Genomic DNA, 21,748 nt, shown 5'->3' with positions numbered 1-21,748 from the left:
ATAGTAAAACACACAATCTAACAGAGATGTAAGTACAACACAATATAATTGAGATATACACATTATCACATAGTAAAACACATAATCTAACAGAGATGTAAGTACAACAGAATATAATTGAGATATACACATTGTTACATAGTAAAACACATAATCTAACATAGATGCAAGTACAACACAATATAATTGAGATATACACATTATTACATATTAAAACACATAATCTAACAGAGATGTAAGTACAACAGAATATAATTGAGATATACACATTATTACATAGTAAAACACATAATCTAACATAGATGTAAGTACAGCAGAATATAATTGATATACACACATTGTTACATAGTAAAACACATAATCTAACATTGACGTAAGTACAACAGAATATAATTGAGATATACACATTGATACACTGTAAAACACATAATCTAACAGAGATGTAAGTACAACAGAATATAATTGAGATATACACGTTATTACATAGTAAAACACATAATCTAACATAGATGCAAGTACAACACAATATAATTGTGATATACACATTATCACATAGTAAAACGCATAATCTAACAGAGATGTAAGTACAACAGAATATAATTGAGATATACACATTGTTACATAGTAAAACACATAATCTAACATAGATGCAAGTACAACACAATATAATTGAGATATACACATTATTACATAGTAAAACACATAATCTAACAGAGATTTAAGTACAACAGAATATAATTGAGATATACACATTGTTACATAGTAAAACACATAATCTAACATAGATGTAAGTACAACAGAATATAATTGATATACACACATTGTTACATAGTAAAACACATAATCTAACATAGACGTAAGTACAACAGAATATAATTGAGATATACACATTGATACACAGTAAAACACATAATCTAACAGAGATGTAAGTACAACAGAATATAATTGAGATATACACATTATTACATTGTAAAACAACACAATCTAACAGAGATGTAAGTACAACAGAATATAATTGAGATATACACATTGTCACACAGTAAAACACATAATCTAACAGAGATGTAAGTACAACAGAATATAATTGAGATATACACATTGTTACATAGTAAAACACACAATCTAACAGAGATGTAAGTACTACAGAATATAATTGAGATATACACATTATTACATAGTAAAACACATAAAATGCCTAAAGCAAATATTTAACTTTAATTGAATCGAATTACTGTTATCAGTAATATTTAATCTTCATGTAGGCGTGAATGTGTGGCTTTGCCATCGCAATAGCTGTATTCATATATGAAAGACTATTAAGGAGTATATTGCCAATATAATACGACAGGTGCTTCAATCTCGTGTGTATCATTCAATCGTGGGGAACATTTATGTATTAGTTACTGCTGAAGGTTTTTTTTTAATTGAATCCATCACATGTTTAACAGTATAAGTAGTAATTTGTCAACAGTTTCTGATATGTATTTTTATTCAGTGTATTTGAACGTACATACGTTTATTACAAATAATTCCATTGTTTTATAGACACCTGGGTGGTAACAGTATGGCATGCATCTGTGAGATAAGATGGCTTTATTTAGCTCTCACATCCAAAATACATTACTTTGAGAAAATGAATATAACTGGTGCTGAATGTTGGAACGATAACGGAAAGGTCAACCTAATACAGAACCTTAAAGAAAGCGATTTTACTTGTAATTATGGTGAGTGTTTTAGCATCATATTATGAGTAAGTTCTACACGACTACTGAAGCTCCCGTCGGTGGTGAATCTCACTTTTAATTAGTTTCAATCAATTGACTCATTCATGTAAACTAAATAGATTATTATATGTGTTCATGAATCTAGTGTATGAGAATGAGAATGCAATTAAATATTATATAAAGTGTCATTCCAGGATTAAGACACATCCAAAGGTATTTGTGAAAAATCACAGGGAATCTTGAATTATTGATACTCTGTATACAAAGTCACCAGACATTTCAGTTCGAATTTTCATCATTATTATACATCTGTCATCGTAACGCCATAAGTTACAGCGTGCCGTAATTTTGCGATATTTTACGGGGTATATATTATTAAGGAAATGTGATTACGCGCAAAAGCGTCTTCTAATAATAAAAATAAACATGGCTGCCAACAGGATTTGACCGGACTCCACACACAAAAGTTCGCTGATTCTGTTCTAAACTTGTTTGTATTTCGGTATACCCATAATGTATCCTTGGAATATGCACACAGACAGTACGCCGTCTCATCGACCTCCGCTGTGTGACGGTCGATACTGCCGATTTGAGGTATCCTCGTAATAACCTCATTGTATTATAGGCTACTTTTGTGGACTAAATCAATGAATTAGTGTTATTTATAATCATGATTAAATATTTCAATTTGAAATTAAGAACAGTATCAGGGGGTAAACTCTTTCCTCTAGGGGTTCTCCACACTTGTCAGGGGGGAATCTCGTCTTGTCTCTCTATCTCGTCCCCTTGAGGTATGGGATCGGGAAAGTCACTTTAACTTTACAGTCAAATAAGACACACACAACGAAATACGTTTCAGCTCTCGTCTTAGTCGGTCAATCGAGCACTCTATAAGACACAGCGCCCTGGGGAAAAGTCCCCAAGACTCTCACAAGGCTGAACCAAGACTCGCCCAAGACTGGACTGCCTCAAGGCTCGCCCCTGGACTCGACTCGACTCTCCAGGACTGCACTCTCTCTACTGCGTCTATCGTGCTGTGCTCCCCAAGACCAACTCAAACTCTCTTTATTCATTTTCAAAACACTAACCAATTACAAAACAGTAAAAAGACTCTAGGGCGTAACCTTCAATCATAAAGCCAATCACACTAAGTACTGAATACGTCATACCTTTTGATTAATCGTTCACTACATTAATAACTATGAATATAAACTGTCAGAATGGCGACGATTATCTCGTAATTAGTTCCAAATCACTGAGCCAAGTTCTGTCCAAAATTTCAAATAGGCCTGAACGATGACAGACATAACACAGCAATTCGCTAATAATCAGTTAATTAAGTCGGTTAACAGATACGCAAAAACAAATTCATGACACATCCCTTCACCCAAACTGAGATTGTGTCTCTTGGCATAACACGTTCACAAATCAAAGATACCGTCGTCTACTCATCGTCATACAGGTTAAATACAATACTAAGAAAAAGGATAAATCAAAAAGAGTAAAACACACTAATTAAGTACAATGATTATAAAGTCTAAATACAATGGTTATAAAGTCACAAATATCAACGGTTATAAATCAAAACAAGGGAAAGGCTACCAAACGACTCACTTTTCTCAAAACGGTTCGCTGAGGTAACCCTTCGCTGCACTGTCTCCGTTACTAAGGTTACAAACTCTATATCAAAAGGTCAAAAAAACTAAGGCGTGGTGGTGTAACCAAGCGATCAGCCAATCGCTGCAGTCGACAGCATGATCACGTGATTACCAGGGATGCGTCTCTCGGTTAAAGCATTGCAAAGCGGTAACTAATAAACAATGAATAAAAAGCTATTAATCAAACTCTTGTCACATATGCTTATAAACTTCAACTGAACTCACAAGTCGTTAATCTAAACAAAAGTCATACGGCGTGGAAACAGAATGCAAAGACAAATTCGCTTTCATAACACATTACTCCTCTGGCAAAAAGACGGAAAAGGCTAAAACGATAGAAACTACTAAGTTACATATAATCCTGTCAATCATGAACAAAAGCTTGCGTTATCAAACAATACATATATAAGCGCACCAAACTCTCATTCCAAAAGACATCAAAAAACGTTACAAAGGTGCTATCAACTCAAAAAGCGTCAGAAGTATTCCGGAAACAACACATAAACAAAAACAACTCTTAAAATGTCGATATCTCTGTACATCGACAAATCTCAAAACTCTTAAAAAACTCTTTGGGGCATTACTTTCCCCATCATATTCCATACTCATAAACTCATTAAAACACCATAAAACTTCACAAAACTCAAAACACTGTGTTGCAAATACTTGTCCACTGAGGCGCGCTTAAATCGTTATAAAGGACCTCGCACGTCACCAAATATCAGTTCAAAACAAAGATATGGGCGATTACACACATACAATTCGACATCACAAAAAAACGGTAAAAACAATAGAAAAAGCAAGCAATACATTACATTACTGAGCAATAGGGTTAGGGTTGTGGAAAAGAGTTCAACGTCTTGAGTTACACAGTGTCAGTTACAGTGTCCAACGAGCGGTTCTCTAAGCAATACACAGATAGCTAAAGTCAAAGTCTATAAGCGTCTCTTCTCTTGTCGCGTTAGTCCAGGTCGTTCTTTCTCTTCTTCCTGTCTTTAATGTCGCTCAATTCTTAATTATACTGTCCTATACGATACTCGTCCTTCATAAGGGGTTCTGAAATCTTCATCTCTTCAGCGTTGTACATCGGTGCCATACTGGTAAAGCGGTTAGTCGTCAAGCGCGGTTTCTGAGTCGTCTCTGCCATCGAGTCAGTTAGTTTGGTTCACAAGAAAGACACATCTTCGCCATTTCACTTTTCTTCACAGGATGTCAGTATGTGTTAAACACCTGCCCGGGATCTCCACTCACGTATCAGGGGTAAACTCTTTCCTCTAGGGGTTCTCCACACTTGTCAGGGGGGAATCTCGTCTTGTCTCTCTATCTCGTCCCCTTGAGGTATGGGATCGGGAAAGTCACTTTAACTTTACAGTCAAATAAGACACACACAACGAAATACGTTTCAGCTCTCGTCTTAGTCGGTCAATCGAGCACTCTATAAGACATAGCGCCCTGGGGAAAAGTCCCCAAGACTCTCACAAGGCTGAACCAAGACTCGCCCAAGACTGGACTGCCTCAAGGCTCGCCCCTGGACTCGACTCGACTCTCCAGGACTGCACTCTCTACTGCGTCTATCGTGCTGTGCTCCCCAAGACCAACTCAAACTCTCTTTATTCATTTTCAAAACACTAACCAATTACAAAACAGTAAAAAGACTCTAGGGCGTAACCTTCAATCATAAAGCCAATCACACTAAGTACTGAATACGTCATACCTTTTGATTAATCATTCACTACATTAATAACTATGAATATAAACTGTCAGAATGGCGACGATTATCTCGTAATTAGTTTCAAATCACTGAGCCAAGTTCCGTCCAAAATTTCAAATAGGCCTGAACGATGACAGACATAACACAGCAATTCGCTAATAATCAGTTAATTAAGTCGGTTAACAGATACGCAAAAACAAATTCATGACACATCCCTTCACCCAAACTGAGATTGTGTCTCTTGGCATAACACGTTCACAAATCAAAGATACCGTCGTCTACTCATCGTCATACAGGTTAAATACAATACTAAGAAAAAGGATAAATCAAAAAGAGTAAAACACACTAATTAAGTACAATGATTATAAAGTCTAAATACAATGGTTATAAAGTCACAAATATCAACGGTTATAAATCAAAACAAGGGAAAGGCTACCAAACGACTCACTTTTCTCAAAACGGTTCGCTGAGGTAACCCTTCGCTGCACTGTCTCCGTTACTAAGGTTACAAACTCTATATCAAAAGGTCAAAAAAACTAAGGCGTGGTGGTGTAACCAAGCGATCAGCCAATCGCTGCAGTCGACAGCATGATCACGTGATTACCAGGGATGCGTCTCTCGGTTAAAGCATTGCAAAGCGGTAACTAATAAACAATGAATAAAAAGCTATTAATCAAACTCTTGTCACATATGCTTATAAACTTCAACTGAACTCACAAGTCGTTAATCTAAACAAAAGTCATACGGCGTGGAAACAGAATGCAAAGACAAATTCGCTTTCATAACACATTACTCCTCTGGCAAAAAGACGGAAAAGGCTAAAACGATAGAAACTACTAAGTTACATATAATCCTGTCAATCATGAACAAAAGCTTGCGTTATCAAACAATACATATATAAGCGCACCAAACTCTCATTCCAAAAGACATCAAAAAACGTTACAAAGGTGCTATCAACTCAAAAAGCGTCAGAAGTATTCCGGAAACAACACATAAACAAAAACAACTCTTAAAATGTCGATATCTCTGTACATCGACAAATCTCAAAACTCTTAAAAAACTCTTTGGGGCATTACTTTCCCCATCATATTCCATACTCATAAACTCATTAAAACACCATAAAACTTCACAAAACTCAAAACACTGTGTTGCAAATACTTGTCCACTGAGGTGCGCTTAAATCGTTATAAAGGACCTCGCACGTCACCAAATATCAGTTCAAAACAAAGATATGGGCGATTACACACATACAATTCGACATCACAAAAAAACGGTAAAAACAATAGAAAAAGCAAGCAATACATTACATTACTGAGCAATAGGGTTAGGGTTGTGGAAAAGAGTTCAACGTCTTGAGTTACACAGTGTCAGTTACAGTGTCCAACGAGCGGTTCTCTAAGCAATACACAGATAGCTAAAGTCAAAGTCTATAAGCGTCTCTTCTCTTGTCGCGTTAGTCCAGGTCGTTCTTTCTCTTCTTCCTGTCTTTAATGTCGCTCAATTCTTAATTATACTGTCCTATACGATACTCGTCCTTCATAAGGGGTTCTGAAATCTTCATCTCTTCAGCGTTGTACATCGGTGCCATACTGGTAAAGCGGTTAGTCGTCAAGCGCGGTTTCTGAGTCGTCTCTGCCATCGAGTCAGTTAGTTTGGTTCACAAGAAAGACACATCTTCGCCATTTCACTTTTCTTCACAGGATGTCAGTATGTGTTAAACACCTGCCCGGGATCTCCACTCACGTATCAGGGGTAAACTCTTTCCTCTAGGGGTTCTCCACACTTGTCAGGGGGGAATCTCGTCTTGTCTCTCTATCTCGTCCCCTTGAGGTATGGGATCGGGAAAGTCACTTTAACTTTACAGTCAAATAAGACACACACAACGAAATACGTTTCAGCTCTCGTCTTAGTCGGTCAATCGAGCACTCTATAAGACACAGCGCCCTGGGGAAAAGTCCCCAAGACTCTCACAAGGCTGAACCAAGACTCGCCCAAGACTGGACTGCCTCAAGGCTCGCCCCTGGACTCGACTCGACTCTCCAGGACTGCACTCTCTACTGCGTCTATCGTGCTGTGCTCCCCAAGACCAACTCAAACTCTCTTTATTCATTTTCAAAACACTAACCAATTACAAAACAGTAAAAAGACTCTAGGGCGTAACCTTCAATCATAAAGCCAATCACACTAAGTACTGAATACGTCATACCTTTTGATTAATCATTCACTACATTAATAACTATGAATATAAACTGTCAGAATGGCGACGATTATCTCGTAATTAGTTTCAAATCACTGAGCCAAGTTCCGTCCAAAATTTCAAATAGGCCTGAACGATGACAGACATAACACAGCAATTCGCTAATAATCAGTTAATTAAGTCGGTTAACAGATACGCAAAAACAAATTCATGACAACAGCATAGCATGGAATAGTATATGTAAACCAGAGTGAACTTTCACGTGTGCTGATCATGATTGGGTAGATAGTCATGTATTTTCGTTACATACATAACAGTGGTTGTAGGCAGACTATTATATAGATTGTGGTATAATACCAGTTACAAGGGGTAAACATTCAACAAAGTAGTCAGATGAGCATGTCGCTTGCAATCATTCCAATAATTGCAAAACAGAAAACAGCATTTTTGGATGTGTGCCTAATGATCATTGATTTATTCATCGCAATATAGCTGCACTCTGCATTATTATACACTCTGGTGCATGCCTTATTATGCATATTGGGATACAGGTGCACGTCATATAAAGGCCGTCTGGTGGACAATGTGTTTATTTTTCTACACTAATATATCGCTTGATTCAGGTGTAAAATGTGCACACAACTATAGAGTTAATAGACATTTTGTGTATAATCCTCAAATCTCAGACTATCAATGCTTCCGGAAACGACCAGGCCGCCATTTGAACTGAAAATTTAAACACAACTTATTATATGAGTGATTGTGATATTAGCTTACAATTTGGGACCATTTTGTTTTCAAAATACGGGAATGACCTTGGGAAACATTCGGTCTGCTTTTTCATTTCTTAGCATCTACAGCACATACATACATGAAACCTTTCGCAAAAATTCATTGAGAGTATTGTTTGCAGGCTGTGTCATCACATTTCTCATTAATATAAATTAGGTTCTTGGTGAAAATAGACTATAATAATACTAATATTTTTCCTGGATTTGTGGATGACCTTAGACCTATTTTGATATATCACAGCGTTTACAATGGTTCGAGGCGTTTTAATTGCAAGGGATCATATGATTTAGTAAACAAAATGTATATGTATATGTGTTCGGTGTGTCAGTATGTGTCTTCATCAAACAGTATCAAACAATGTTATTATTCACATATCTGTTTCCATGTCTCCATTATCCCACTTGGCGTATGTTCGTGTCTGTCACAGTACTTGGGTTTTACAGTTGCGCATTTGTATGTTTAAAATTATATGACTATATTGTTTCAGTTGAAAGGCATTGTAGATGTGTATATCTCTATAGTGATATCGAATATAAACAACTATTTATTTATTTATTTATTTTGCAGGTGGTATAAATAACACTATTTAATGCTTACAATATTCATATTTCACATAATATGAGATTATTACGAGGATATAAAGACAGTACAGCTGGAGTATCGATCAACGCGCAGCAGAGGTCGATGCTCGGCGTACTGTCTATTATTAGAGAACGCTTACGCGCGTAATCATTTTATATTTGGAATTCGCATTTCCTAATATGGTATGATGAAAATACCCTGCAAAATTACGGCACGCTGTAACTAATGGCATTACGGTTACAGATGTATAATAATAGCTATTACAGTAATATTGTTTTTTAATTGGTATTTAAATTATTTTTAAAGATTTTTTGTGAGATATAATGTTAATAAAAATGTTCACCCTTTTTTTACAGCTGGGCTTGTAATCAGTAAGGACAAATCTAGTGCAAGTGATATTCAATGTGCCTCACCGTACAGAGTTTATAATCGGGCTAGTTTTAATTCGATAGTCAACGAGCTTACCAAGAATGGAGAGAATGTCAGTTTCTGGGTTGATGGTATGATTACAAACGGTACAATAACTTTCAGTAATGGTAAATCAATGCCCATTGATAAGTCATTGTTTCGCAAGGGCGAACCCAATGGAAGTGGTGTATGCACTCAATTGTGGTGAGTCCAATTATAGTGTGTTTGTTCTAACATGCCCGTGCAGGCGAATATGTCATCGTTGAGGTAAATAACATTGTGACTCATTAAATTTATGAAAATGTAGCACTAATTTCATAACATTAGCAACTGTCGTTAGATGTCATTAGATTTAATCAAAATGTATTTTCTGTGCTCTTTTTATAGGTACACAAATAAATGGAAATTGGACGATGTGGACTGTTCAAGACAGAAGAAGTACTTATGTTCAGGTTAAGTAAACTCAGATATATATATATATATATATATATATATATAACGTTGTCAAAATTGATTACTAAATCATAAATATACTTTAATGTAAATGGCTGCGCGAGGAAGTGAGTTGCAATACTTGTTTTTGCCACTCAAATAGTGTTACATCCATCCAGTCATCATTTCTGTTCTTCCGAATATCATGTTTATTTAGGACATGGGGACAGTGAACGCCACGATGATTTTACAAATATAATAACATAATAACAAAACATAGACCAAAGGCGATAATTAAGCAAAAGTGCCTCTAAAATCAGTGCAATATTAATGAATGTCGTGTATATTGCTTTCTTAACTTAAATATATCTTTATAACTTTTGGCCCCAATAATAAGCATAATTATAATATCTCGAACACTGTTGCAGATAGAGTCGTTGGACTAGGAATATGACTAGCACATCAGATGATGTATATGATTTTGTGACCCCATAAAATGTTTATAATATCTAGTTTCATCCACAATCATATAATAATTATTATCTGCCAATGTATTGTATTGGGGAGCGGGTATCTATGCCTTAACACTGGTTTGTATGTACTCGGGAATATATTGGGATCCATTTAGTTGGAAACTCAAATGTTTGTTGTTCCAATGTTCCAGTACCTTGAATACAAACGTCTTTGGAATGTTTTTACTGTGTTCCGCACATTACATCACGGGAATGGGTCGGCATAGTATACATTTGCATAACTCAAGCGAAGACCTGATTTGCGTTCTGCTGAGTGTGTTTTATCAGTTATCAACTTGTTAGAGGCTGTCCAAAATATGTTGAAATAATTATTTGAGCTAGTGCAAATGTTAATCTTGTAACTTAGGTAAATGTCCCACTCAGTTTAGTCGCTGAAAACGTGAAATAAAAAGAAATAATAAAAGTTGTGTATTATGTTAACGTGCTCGAATATGACATGACAAATTTAACATCCAAAAGGACATTAAAAACTGCATTTGTATAATTTTATTCGGTGAAAATACACAACACACCGAACGGCATACATTACTCTACTTCTATGATGACTGACCTCTGAAGTTTGAAAGTCACGTGGTTACTGTTGAAACCAATAGACGCGCTATATCGAGGTACTGTAAATTGGCGCCGTATTTTCAACTAACCAAGGCTTTCAATAAATAGGTGAGAGTTCAACTTTTGGATTCCTTCTATCTCAAGAACTGAATTGTGTGTTTGGTATATATTTGATGAGCATGTGCTTTCAAGAAGGCTTGTCATATTGTACAATGTATTCCACCAACAATATGCAATTGAAGTAATCATATTACCAAGTACCTCTATATCCATACAAATTGTCATTCTTCGTATTTATCGTATTCAATACAATTTTGGATAACTAATTATGACTTGGGACATTAGTCACATTTATTCAGCATAACATAATTAATCGTTTAAGTGTGTACTTTTCACATAACATTGGGATAGTGACATTTCTATTCTTGATAATATAAAAATTACATATCAAGCTTGCGGCTGTATTTAAAATACATTTTAAAACAATGTGTTTCTTTGGAATATCCTGGCAACCAAGTCATTGTCCATAATAACCATGCTTAAAAATTTCTATTTTAGCGATTTGTAGCTGATAATCGCATGGCCGAGAAAATGTCATTATAAATCACCCGATACATCGCTAGAACAAGGACAATACTCTCAACAATGGAGATGAATGAAATAGATATTTGTTCTTATAGTTGCGAATGTTCATTGTTTACAAATAACTGAATGATAGTGATTAGTTCTAAAATAATGCAATGTAGTCTACAGCAAGGTATTACATCAGTAGAACCGGAATGTGTATAGATTACACTGATCATAAAATACTCTGATATTATACGTATGCAAACTAGGCTACACATACGATTGGTCACGTTTGTTTAAAACATCATATTTCAGAACACATGCACAGCGATATGACACAAATCTCCGCCCATTATCTTACAGCTTCTTTATGATGTATTTTTTTTTATTAATCAGGTGAATGCTACACATGTGAAAATGAACATACGTTTGGAGAATGCTCTATTAATACAACACAATGTTCACGGGTATAAATCAATTTTATTTCTATATGTATGTATGTATGTATGTATGTATGTATGTATGTATGTATGTATGTATGTATGTGCGTTTGTGGGGTCAACGTTTAATTTGACCTTACCAAGTGACGACATACCTACTAAGTCACGACCCTCACTATTTTCATAATTCGGATTTATATTTAATCAAATTTATGTCGGGTATGTGTAGCTTAGGGTTAGTGATCTGAGAAGGTACGGTACATTTTATAATAATAATACTATTATTGTACAATACCTACCCTAAACATAAGCTTCGCAAACTTTTCTATGTTACGTCACAGGATATTCAACTTTTATTTAATTAATGTTTAATTAAAACGCAACCCTTCATAGAGTCGCGTTTTAATCCAAACATGACGCAACTACTGAAATTTAATTCAATATGTGTCGTCACAACGATGGTCAGACATGCATACGTGTGTTTGGGGCATAAATAATTTTCTCAACGGAGTGATAAATTATTGTGTTATTTTCAAATAATCAAGACACATCCCAGATGTCTCGAGATCCGCTCCTCTAGTCAGTCTTCGATAAGCTCCGTTCAATAGGTTCACAGATACATCTGCTCGGAGAAAAAATGTGAACTAAGACTTGAATTTTATTTAATTCCCCCTGTAAGTGAACTCAGTATAATAAGTAAATCATTTTCACAGAGAAACACTGTAGCTCAATAGTATTCCCGGACCTTCATTTACGACACATGCTGTAGTTTATTTTGTTGTAGGAAAAAGTGCAATTAATGTTCTGTATAATAAAATAAGTATATATTACTCGTAATTTTGGAGTGAACGTCCCATCTAGGAATCCTAATTTCGCTTTTGTTCAACTTGTTTGCATATTTGCACTTGTATACAGTAATAACCCAATATAAACACCAACAAAATATTACAATAAAACATTTTCAGTATTGCTTAACACTAACAATAAATGAGATTTTTTTATTTTGGCAACAATCATAACTATTGGAGCATTGAATTTGGCTTGCATTGCATGTCGTGGTGTCATATATATTTTCAATGTTGTGATCACTCAAGGCCACTGAATTTTAAATGTTTGAATGGATAAGGTTTCTTATTAACTGTACTAGACCCAAATCCCCTATGATTTTTACAGATGTCAATGAGAAGTTTTTTTTTTAAATAATACAAAGTGGGAATGAAATTTATAAAGCATTATAAAAACAAAACAGTTGTGCGGATACCTCAGATCATCGTTGTAGATCAACATTACAACAAACTTTCAAGTTAGTAATTTAATTATTATTATTTTTTTACATTTAACAGACAAATGACAGATGCTTCACTCGTATAAGTTATATTGGCAATGATCAGTACAGCGTTAGTAAAGGATGTACAGATATGCCTACAACACAATGTGATGATTGCAAGCGTAGTGATAATCTGTTCTTACCAAGGAACTGTACCTATGTATGTGGGACATCACACTGTAATGCATTTCTACCATCGGACTTTATACAATGGAATATGTGTCCTCACAGTGTAACTTGTTATGCGAACTATAACATTCAGTGGAGGCCTACACCAGCAGGTACAGAGACTGAAGTGAAATGTCCCTTTGTATCACCGAGGACTGGGTTAACGGCCACAAGGCAATGGTAAGGACAACGCATTGATTATTTTGTGTTGTAATAATTATTAAACATTTTGTGAAGGCTCATGTTTTTTGTGGTCCCATGCAACCTTAAAGTTTATAGATTATCATACGAGGTTATGTGATTGTGTCTTATTAAGTCACCCTAATTAATAATGTTATTGACACTTGCATAATTTCTAACTAACATGACTGATTTATGACCCGGGCTGTTATTTGGATGTGCTCTTTTCGAAAAAAAACACAATTTTGATATATTGCCATTTCTATTATAAAAGCATCGAAAGTAATAAGACAAGAGAGGAGAAGCTGTTGTTGTTATTCTCTTATTTTCTTGGTTAACGTTCCCGTAACGTATTACATGAATAATTTGTATTCAGATCAGTTTCAAAACAGTCGGAGTCTTACAAAGTTAAGTTAGTCCTCTTCACTCCGGGGGGAGCATAAGGCGCAGAAAAATCTCTTCCAGCCGTCACGGTCCTGTACAAGCCATCCTATTTCATTCTAGGTCTTCCCTGCTGTTTTCAACTCCTCTTCCACAGTCCTTCTCCAGGTGTCCAGAGGCCTGCCTCTCTTTCTCTTCCCAGGTGGTGCCCTTCTCAATGCAGCGTGAGGGTGTCTGGTTCTGTCCATTCTTAGCACATGCCCCAGCCATCTCCAGCATCTCTGCCTCGCATCAGCTGTGATGCTATTTATGCCGGTGCGCCTGTAGACTTCTAAGTTGGGGACATGCTGTTCCCAGCGGATCTTGCGGATGCGGCGGAGGCAGCGTCCTTCAAACCCCCTCAGCCTGCTTTCAATGTCTCGGAAGCATAGAGAAGGATGGATCGGACGTTGGATCTTCAGCTTGGTCCTGGTCTGGAGAGCCTTGGACTTCCAAGCCTGTGCTGCAAATCCAATTCTAGTGGAGATTTCTTTCTCAATGTTGCTGTCGGCAGAAATATAACTGCCCAGGTACTTGAAGTCTCTTACCTCTTTGAGTTCGGTGCCACAGACAATGGTTTTGGTTGTATTTCTGTTCTTCATTTTCATTATCTTGGTCTTGTTTGGGTGGATCTTGAGTTCCATACTCCTTGCTGTTTTGTCCACTTTATCTATCTTTTCCTGGATGTCTTTCTGGGTATGAGAGAGAAGGGCAAAGAATCGGCAAAGTGGAAGTCCTCCAGTCTGGTGGTCAGTCCCCAGACAAGTCCTCGTTGCTTGTCACTGGTGGCCTTCCTCATTACCCAGTCAATGATGATAAGAAAGAGGGTGGGTGATATCACACAGCCCTGTCTAACTCCTGTCTTCAAATGGAACCATTCGCTTTGTTGTCCATCATGATTCACACAGCACTGGTTGTGTTGGCATACATGTCCTTGATGACCTTTGCTGGGAAGCCATATGCCTCAAGGATTTTCCATAATGATGGATGGTGGATGCTGTCGAATGCTTTTTCAAAGTCGATGTAGTTGATGTATAATGATGAGTTCCACTCAAGGGACTGCTCAACTATGGTATGCAGAAAGATATGGTCAATACTTCTCCTTCCAGCTCTGAAGCCTGCCTGCTCTTCTCTTAGAATCCTAAGATCTTTCCTGACACCGAAAGGAGGTTTCTTCCTCTCCAGTTGCTGCAGACTGATAAGTCACATTTCTTGGGTAGTTTGACAATAATACCTCTTTTCCAGGCTTCAGAAACCTTTTCCAATTCGCATATTTGAAGAGTTGAAGAGTTCTTTTAAGACTCTGGCACTGGTGCTGGGGTCTACCTTCAGCATGTCGCAAAGTTAAAACGGATACCTAAATCACAGATCCTTGTAAAATATTTGCCGTGTTCGTGTTAGATATTGTGATCCACACATACTGTATTTAGAATTCACTTTTTCATGAATAAACCTGAAAAAATGGCGAAATCACAATGTTTTCACATCGCACATCAGCGCACAAGTAATCGGCCAAACTTAACTAAAAGCGTCTGATAAAAAGCCCCATTTGTAACGTTCAATAAGGACAACAGCACGTGTTTTTTTTTTCGTTTTCAAACTTACACAATCTATCAACAGAAATGGAGCAGACTAATTTCATATGCTCAAGATGTAAACAACTAAGAAGTATTTTTGTCTGGCTGGCCTTTATGTGAACCGTTCTGCGTATACATGCTGTGACCTCTTTCGCTTATCATGTTGTGGTCGGTATTTGTTTCAGTCCCAAAAATCCTACCCGTCTTATTGAGTAAATTGCGATAAGGCTAGAAACAAAAAACTTAATATATAAGTCGTGATTAAATCTCGTTCTCTCTCCTCTTCTCTTACATGTCATGATAAGAGTAATTTCACGGTGATTTGTTTTAAATATACAATTAGGATAGGTTACGCCTACTTATATTTGTTTCAGTCATAGTAATGCTGAATGGGGACAACCGGATATGAGTCAATGTGACACTGTTACCACAACTCCCGCTACCTATCTATTATACGAACTAACCAAAATATCGCCTAATGCACGTAAGTCTCATTGACCAACAAATTTACCACGCAATGTCTCCCGTTTAACACATCCCCTTTTTTGTTGTGAATTATTATATTTTGTTTTTTTAACCTTAAAAAATATTTTATATTCTTCGATATATTCAGTTTACATCTCAGATTGTCTGTTAACAACTTGTCTACTTATTAGTAATTACGGTAACTATCTTGACAGAAAACGCACCTGGAATTGCCAAAGCTTTATCCAACCTAACCTCTGCTGCCGAGTACTTTGCTGCAGTTGATGTATATTTAGCGGTTTATGTGATTGACAATTTACTAAATACCAATGACACCAACACTACAAGTATTGATGTTGCCACCGATCTACTTAACAGTGTTGATAATCTATTTAATGTTGAACCGGAAGTCTTGGTTACAAGTCAAAGAGATGGGGACACTGCGTCAAGGCGAGTTTACTACTGTAACAGTCATCTCATTTAGGAACAGTTTTTCATATAATATATTTTATCAGCTTTTGTTTGGTCTTGTATGTCAACCATTTTCTGTCATTACATTATGATCTGAGCTTGCTTATAATTTGGGTTGTTTTTTCATATGCAGAACAATTCGTGACAAACCAATTGTTGTCTTGATGTGATGAGGCTTGTTCTTGTGTAAAGTTTTGTCATCACAATATTGAGAAAGATTAATTTTTCATATTATTATATTTATTAGATACTATTTTCATATTATCGTCTAGATGACAATCATATGTCGACCACTGTTCATTCTTTTCAGATTGATCAAAGCAATTGACCAATTAGCGATGGATGTACAAAATGTACAAAATAAAACGGCGACAATAGAAACCGAAAACATTGTTATATCCATAGTTAGGCTTAACACCAGTGTCTATACCGGTATATCGTTCAGTGTATCAGATAATAATCAGGTCAGTAGATAACATTGTGATATTTATTGTTAATATAAACATCACTGTATATACCGGTATATTGTTTAGTGTGTCGGATAATAATCAGGTGAGGTGAGCTGACATGATATAGAGCGACGTTAAGCGATATGACATGGTGTGACGTGACGTTACAGTCGAAGAACTTTAAGTTATATGCCATCGTGATGTAACAGATATTACCCGATGTGTCGTGTTGTGATGTGACATATACTTTAAATCGCTGCATATTGTCCCCTAGATGAACATTGACAATGACAACACTTCACCAATGGATAATGTCAAATCAGCAATTCAGCTGCCATCATCTTTATTAGATGGACACAGTTTTCAAGATGGGTCGTCCAGAGCACAGTTTATATCATATAAATCAAACATGTTCTTTAAGGTAAGGCAAGTCATATAGTGCAGATCAAATTCACTTCAATGTGATGGGAATATCAAAATACGCAATATTCGATAAATCGAATGATGAACACGTATATTACAAACACGTACATGGTCGTATATAATAATGTTTAATACATTCTGACACTAACTATGCGATGACAATCACACATTATAATTACTCGTATCGATTTTTTACAGGCTGTAGGTGCGGCGTTGTCTGACGATGTGATCCCCACATCGAATCATGTGATATCTGACCACAACGTCAGTAATGATACCATATATAAAGTGCTGAATAGTGCAGTCATTGGTGCAAGCATTGGAAGCCTAATTATTAGTGATTTAGAGGAGTCTGTTAAAATCAACCTAACATGGCAAAGAGCAGTGAGTTTCCTATGCAACATACTAACTTAAATCGTGACATAAATATAAAAAAATTGTTGTCACGGGCTTGAATTATTTATATCATGAGTGTTACCCCTCAATCTGATGTGGTTAATATTCGGTCTTTCACCTTAATCATTGTGACTAAAACGACATATTGAGTAGACTATGATATAACGTATTATATATATATTCTATTTGTGTTTTTCGTGAAATAATAATTTTGTAAAATATATTTATTGAATGCTATTTATGTTTTATTGCGTTTTTTATAGTCTCCGATATCCTACTAAACATTTAACCATAATTTAATATTACTGTAATTTGAAAATGTAATATTTGTTTTTATTCAGAATCTTTTCAATCCCCAATGTGTTTACTGGAACTATTCTCTAAATGGTAAGTTTTAAAATTAGTTGAGATTACAGTGATTACACGTGTATGGTTGCATGGCATATTAATGATTTTAAGTAAAGTGTACGATATCTGCCTAAATTGGGAGCAGGACATTCCTATATGTCGATATACAAGTTTGATTGTTTGATTGGGTGGTTGACTAGTGGTCATGTTACTTTCGTGTGTCTTTAACTGTCTCTCTGACATGCTTAGGCCGATTTGGTTGAAAGTAGATACAAACAGTGAAAATATATGGTGAACAATGGTATACGTTAATTTGTCTATTGTTACAATTACCTTCGACAGACTGTTGGCTTTTTTTTTACATGCCAAATTTTATGAACAGTTTCTCAGTCATGCCTTGGTCAATTTCATTCAAACTTCGTATAAACGTCACACTTGAGTATCCCTCTATCTAGGTCTTTTATTGTTTATAATGACACAGTCACTGAAAACTGAACGGTCACTATATCATTGGCAGCATCCACCCCCCCCCCCCCAACACACACATAAATACGCACACGTGAAATGATGGCGCAATTAACGACGGTGTTTACATTGCTTTGATAGATGATGTCGGAGGGTGGTCTAGAGATGGATGTAATGTATTAGGTCAAAGTTCGAATAATTTCATCACTTGTGAATGTGATCACCTGACTAACTTCGCGTTACTTATGGTAGGTACAACGTTAACGTGACATCAGCAAAAGTTCGGAACAAATAAAAATTACTACACAATCTTGATTTGAAATAACCTTTTTTATTCCGAGATTAATATGTGTGATTCGTTTTATTTTAATGTCAGACTACTGTAAAAAACAATAATACATTTGTTTCGCTACCTTATCCAAGATATTCGAGCAAGTTATATGTACCTTGTGTGAACCTCGATTAGATTTGTCTATTTTCTGTTGATATATTTATAAATAATAACTCCTTATTTTATAGGATGTTTATGGAACCGCATCTGAATTTGATGAAAGTCACCAGAAGGCATTGTCTATCGTATCTTACATCGGATGTGGTATATCTCTGTTCTGTATGCTTCTGACTCTGATCACATTTCTCGCATTCAGGTTTGTATGTTACTTTATATACCATGTATTATACTATTACGTACATAGTGTAAAACATTCGACCAAATACAAAAGTGTAAGAGATACACACATTTACAGTGGTGTGTGTCAGTTGGAAAATTCTTCTCTTTTTATAATCGTCGTAATACCTCGGCCTCATTGCGACATGTTGTGGTTACAGCAAAAAGCCGTGGTTAACTACGGCTATGATTCTGCATTCATTGTGCGCATGCGCCAATCAGTGTGTCCCATTCCATTACAGTGCCCTCATTCTAAAACAGGTCATGATTGTTCACTCGCTTTCATGACGTTCACTCATGAATATGCAAACTGTTGCTCCCAAATATGAGTATCGTCGTTGTATTTTGCCCGATTATGTGAACACGAAATTGTAATTGTACGCATGCGCAATTACACCTGAAAGCCATCACATTTTGCATAGTGTGTCATTTAAACGTAATTCATTTGTGTATTGTCCAAAATATATTTGTAACTATTACATTTCTTTTCCCTTCTATCTCTCTTATCAGGCGTCTGAGGAAAGACAACCCAACCAAGATACTTATGAATTTGTGTTTTGCAATTTTCATGTCAATATTATTATTTTTGGCCGTTTCATTTTCTGTGGATTTTGCACCAATCATACCCGAGCTTTGTACGACTATGGCTGTTTTGTTACATTATTTCTTATTGGCTGTCATGACGTGGATGGCACTAGAAGCATTCAATATGTATCTATTATTGGTGAAAGTATTCGAGACTTATATCAGACACTTCATGATAAAGTTGTGTCTCATTGGATGGGGTGAGTCACACTTTTAAAATGACTTGATAGGTAGTCAAGGTGATATGCATTTGGATAGATACGGTGGCGTTGTAAGATTTACATTTTCTTAAAAACCACATACCAGACGGGTTCTCCCTCCAGTTAATTATTTTGGCACAAACACTTTTATTTTCGCATTTTGGGTAAAAATGCTTTAATTGGTGCCTTTATCAGATTTGTTCATGCTGTGATTATAACATTTATTTCACTGAATATTTCTGTAATTTTTGACACGATATGTTATTTTTGATTTCTTCTTTAAACAGAACCCTGCTTGCTTCGATATGTATGGATAGACCTCTATCAGATCTCTTCATATTTGTTTCAATTCCACTTTTCCTACACTGAGTTAAAATCCTATCAGAGTAACATCGGCAACAGCGAAGCTCTATAGATGTTTTCACACACATAATAATTTTACTGCCAAAATGTCATTTCATTAACACCTTGCGACGATGCATTACCAAAGTGAAAGTAAATATGATTGGTTAAATGACATTACTGTCATCGTCTTGGACTGGTCAATTAACATACTTATCTGCAAAGATCGTTTATGACATTTCATAGTTTCTGGCGATTGCTTAAATCTGAGTGTGTGATTAGTTATTAGGCAATAACAATAAGCAATACAAAATGTATATTCTGATAGTTTGCATAAACCGTCCTCTGTGTTGTGGTTAGGCGGGTTGATATAAAGTGGCAAATCCTCGAAACACAGACTCAGTTGTACAGCGTTACGAAAAACAAGTATCTATTCCAAAAAAAATTAAGTGAGCTATTTCTGTCCAAGTGTGTTAAATATGCGTCTCGTCCATATAAATAGTGTAATTATTCTTATAAACAAAAATGTTGCCCATATCTGTTACGTAATAGGTATATAGTGATGGTATATACTCCATTAATTTACAAGATTAGTTATACCCATAACGACTGAATTGTCCATATTATTACAGGTACACCCGTGGTTATCGTCGCGATTACTCTGGCAATTGATATTGATAATTACGGTTACCATAACAACATGTGAGTATCAATTTAAATTGATGTAAAAACAATTGTCGATTATGGTTTTAAAAACCTAATTAAATATCGAAATACTTTTTACATGTATTCTCACTAGTACTGCTTTATTATGTTCTTATATGTGTGACTTTATGTAACATTCCTACCTTGTACTGTATATACTCATGGACGGATCTCACTTATATACGTTGTGCATATTTCAGATGTTGGTTATCCAGGTACGCCTTCTTTGCTGCGTTCTTGGCTCCAGTATGTCTAGTACTCATCTTCAATACAGTAATATATATCCTTGTTGTTCACCAAATATGCAGCCTTAATTCTAAAAATATGTCTACATCAGATCGATATGGCAAAGCAGCACAACTTCGTGGATCTGTCAGTTTATTTGTATTGCTTGGTATCACCTGGGCTTTGGCGATACTGGCAATCAGTGAGGCTGGTTTAGTCGTCAATTATTTGTTTGCGATTGCCAATTCTCTTCAAGGATTAATTATATTTATATTTTTCTGCGCTTTGAGGAAGGATGTCCAGAAAGAGTGGAGAGATGCGTTTTGTTCACGTTGTCAGCGTTCATCTCGATCTGCAGGTTAGTCATGTTTCCAATACTGCCGTGTGGTGGCGCCCTCCAATTCCAACTATAGATCAAAGTTGTAAAATAAATTGACGGACGACATAGAATAGAGAGTTTAAGATTTGCGTACGTAACGAGAACGTAACGTAATGTTCTAATTTCGTTTGCGTTACGTTCTCGGGTGTCAGAAAACGATTAAGTACAAGCGCCCAAAACGGGAACGTAACTGAAACCAGAACCATGTCAATCCGTCTCTCATTGGGCAACAATAACTACCTAATAAAATTTGTTATGTCATTTCACGTCCGGAATCAGAATTAGTAGTTAGTTCACAGACATTTGACAGAGCTCTCACTATTTCCATCCGCTCTGCTGAGGTCCTAAGCCTGTTTGCCG

General features: G+C 36.0%; 1 protein-coding gene across 2 annotated transcripts in view; it reads left to right on the top strand.

Moving 5' to 3' along the window:
• LOC100376270 (adhesion G protein-coupled receptor G6-like) overlaps positions 1-21,748 on the top strand; it is a 79,714-nt gene that overhangs the window by 53,756 nt on the left and 4,210 nt on the right. For both annotated transcript variants that reach the window (XM_085505654.1, XM_085505655.1), the window contains exons 4-19: positions 1,546-1,724; positions 9,021-9,276; positions 9,460-9,524; positions 11,553-11,623; positions 12,940-13,271; positions 15,643-15,752; positions 15,949-16,183; positions 16,515-16,668; positions 16,928-17,074; positions 17,275-17,460; positions 17,814-17,859; positions 18,427-18,533; positions 18,805-18,932; positions 19,463-19,737; positions 20,712-20,781; positions 20,985-21,367. In XM_085505654.1, the coding sequence (XP_085361780.1) occupies positions 1,546-1,724; positions 9,021-9,276; positions 9,460-9,524; positions 11,553-11,623; positions 12,940-13,271; positions 15,643-15,752; positions 15,949-16,183; positions 16,515-16,668; positions 16,928-17,074; positions 17,275-17,460; positions 17,814-17,859; positions 18,427-18,533; positions 18,805-18,932; positions 19,463-19,737; positions 20,712-20,781; positions 20,985-21,367 (2,744 nt within the window). The remainder of the gene's footprint in view (positions 1-1,545; positions 1,725-9,020; positions 9,277-9,459; positions 9,525-11,552; positions 11,624-12,939; positions 13,272-15,642; positions 15,753-15,948; positions 16,184-16,514; positions 16,669-16,927; positions 17,075-17,274; positions 17,461-17,813; positions 17,860-18,426; positions 18,534-18,804; positions 18,933-19,462; positions 19,738-20,711; positions 20,782-20,984; positions 21,368-21,748) is intronic.

The sequence above is a fragment of the Saccoglossus kowalevskii genome, chromosome 11, assembly GCF_978046115.1.
Source record: "Saccoglossus kowalevskii chromosome 11, keSacKowa6.1, whole genome shotgun sequence".
Classification (NCBI taxonomy): domain Eukaryota; kingdom Metazoa; phylum Hemichordata; class Enteropneusta; family Harrimaniidae; genus Saccoglossus; species Saccoglossus kowalevskii.
The sequence above is the reverse complement of the archived record's forward strand: the minus strand, read 5'-3'. Positions and strand labels throughout refer to the sequence as shown.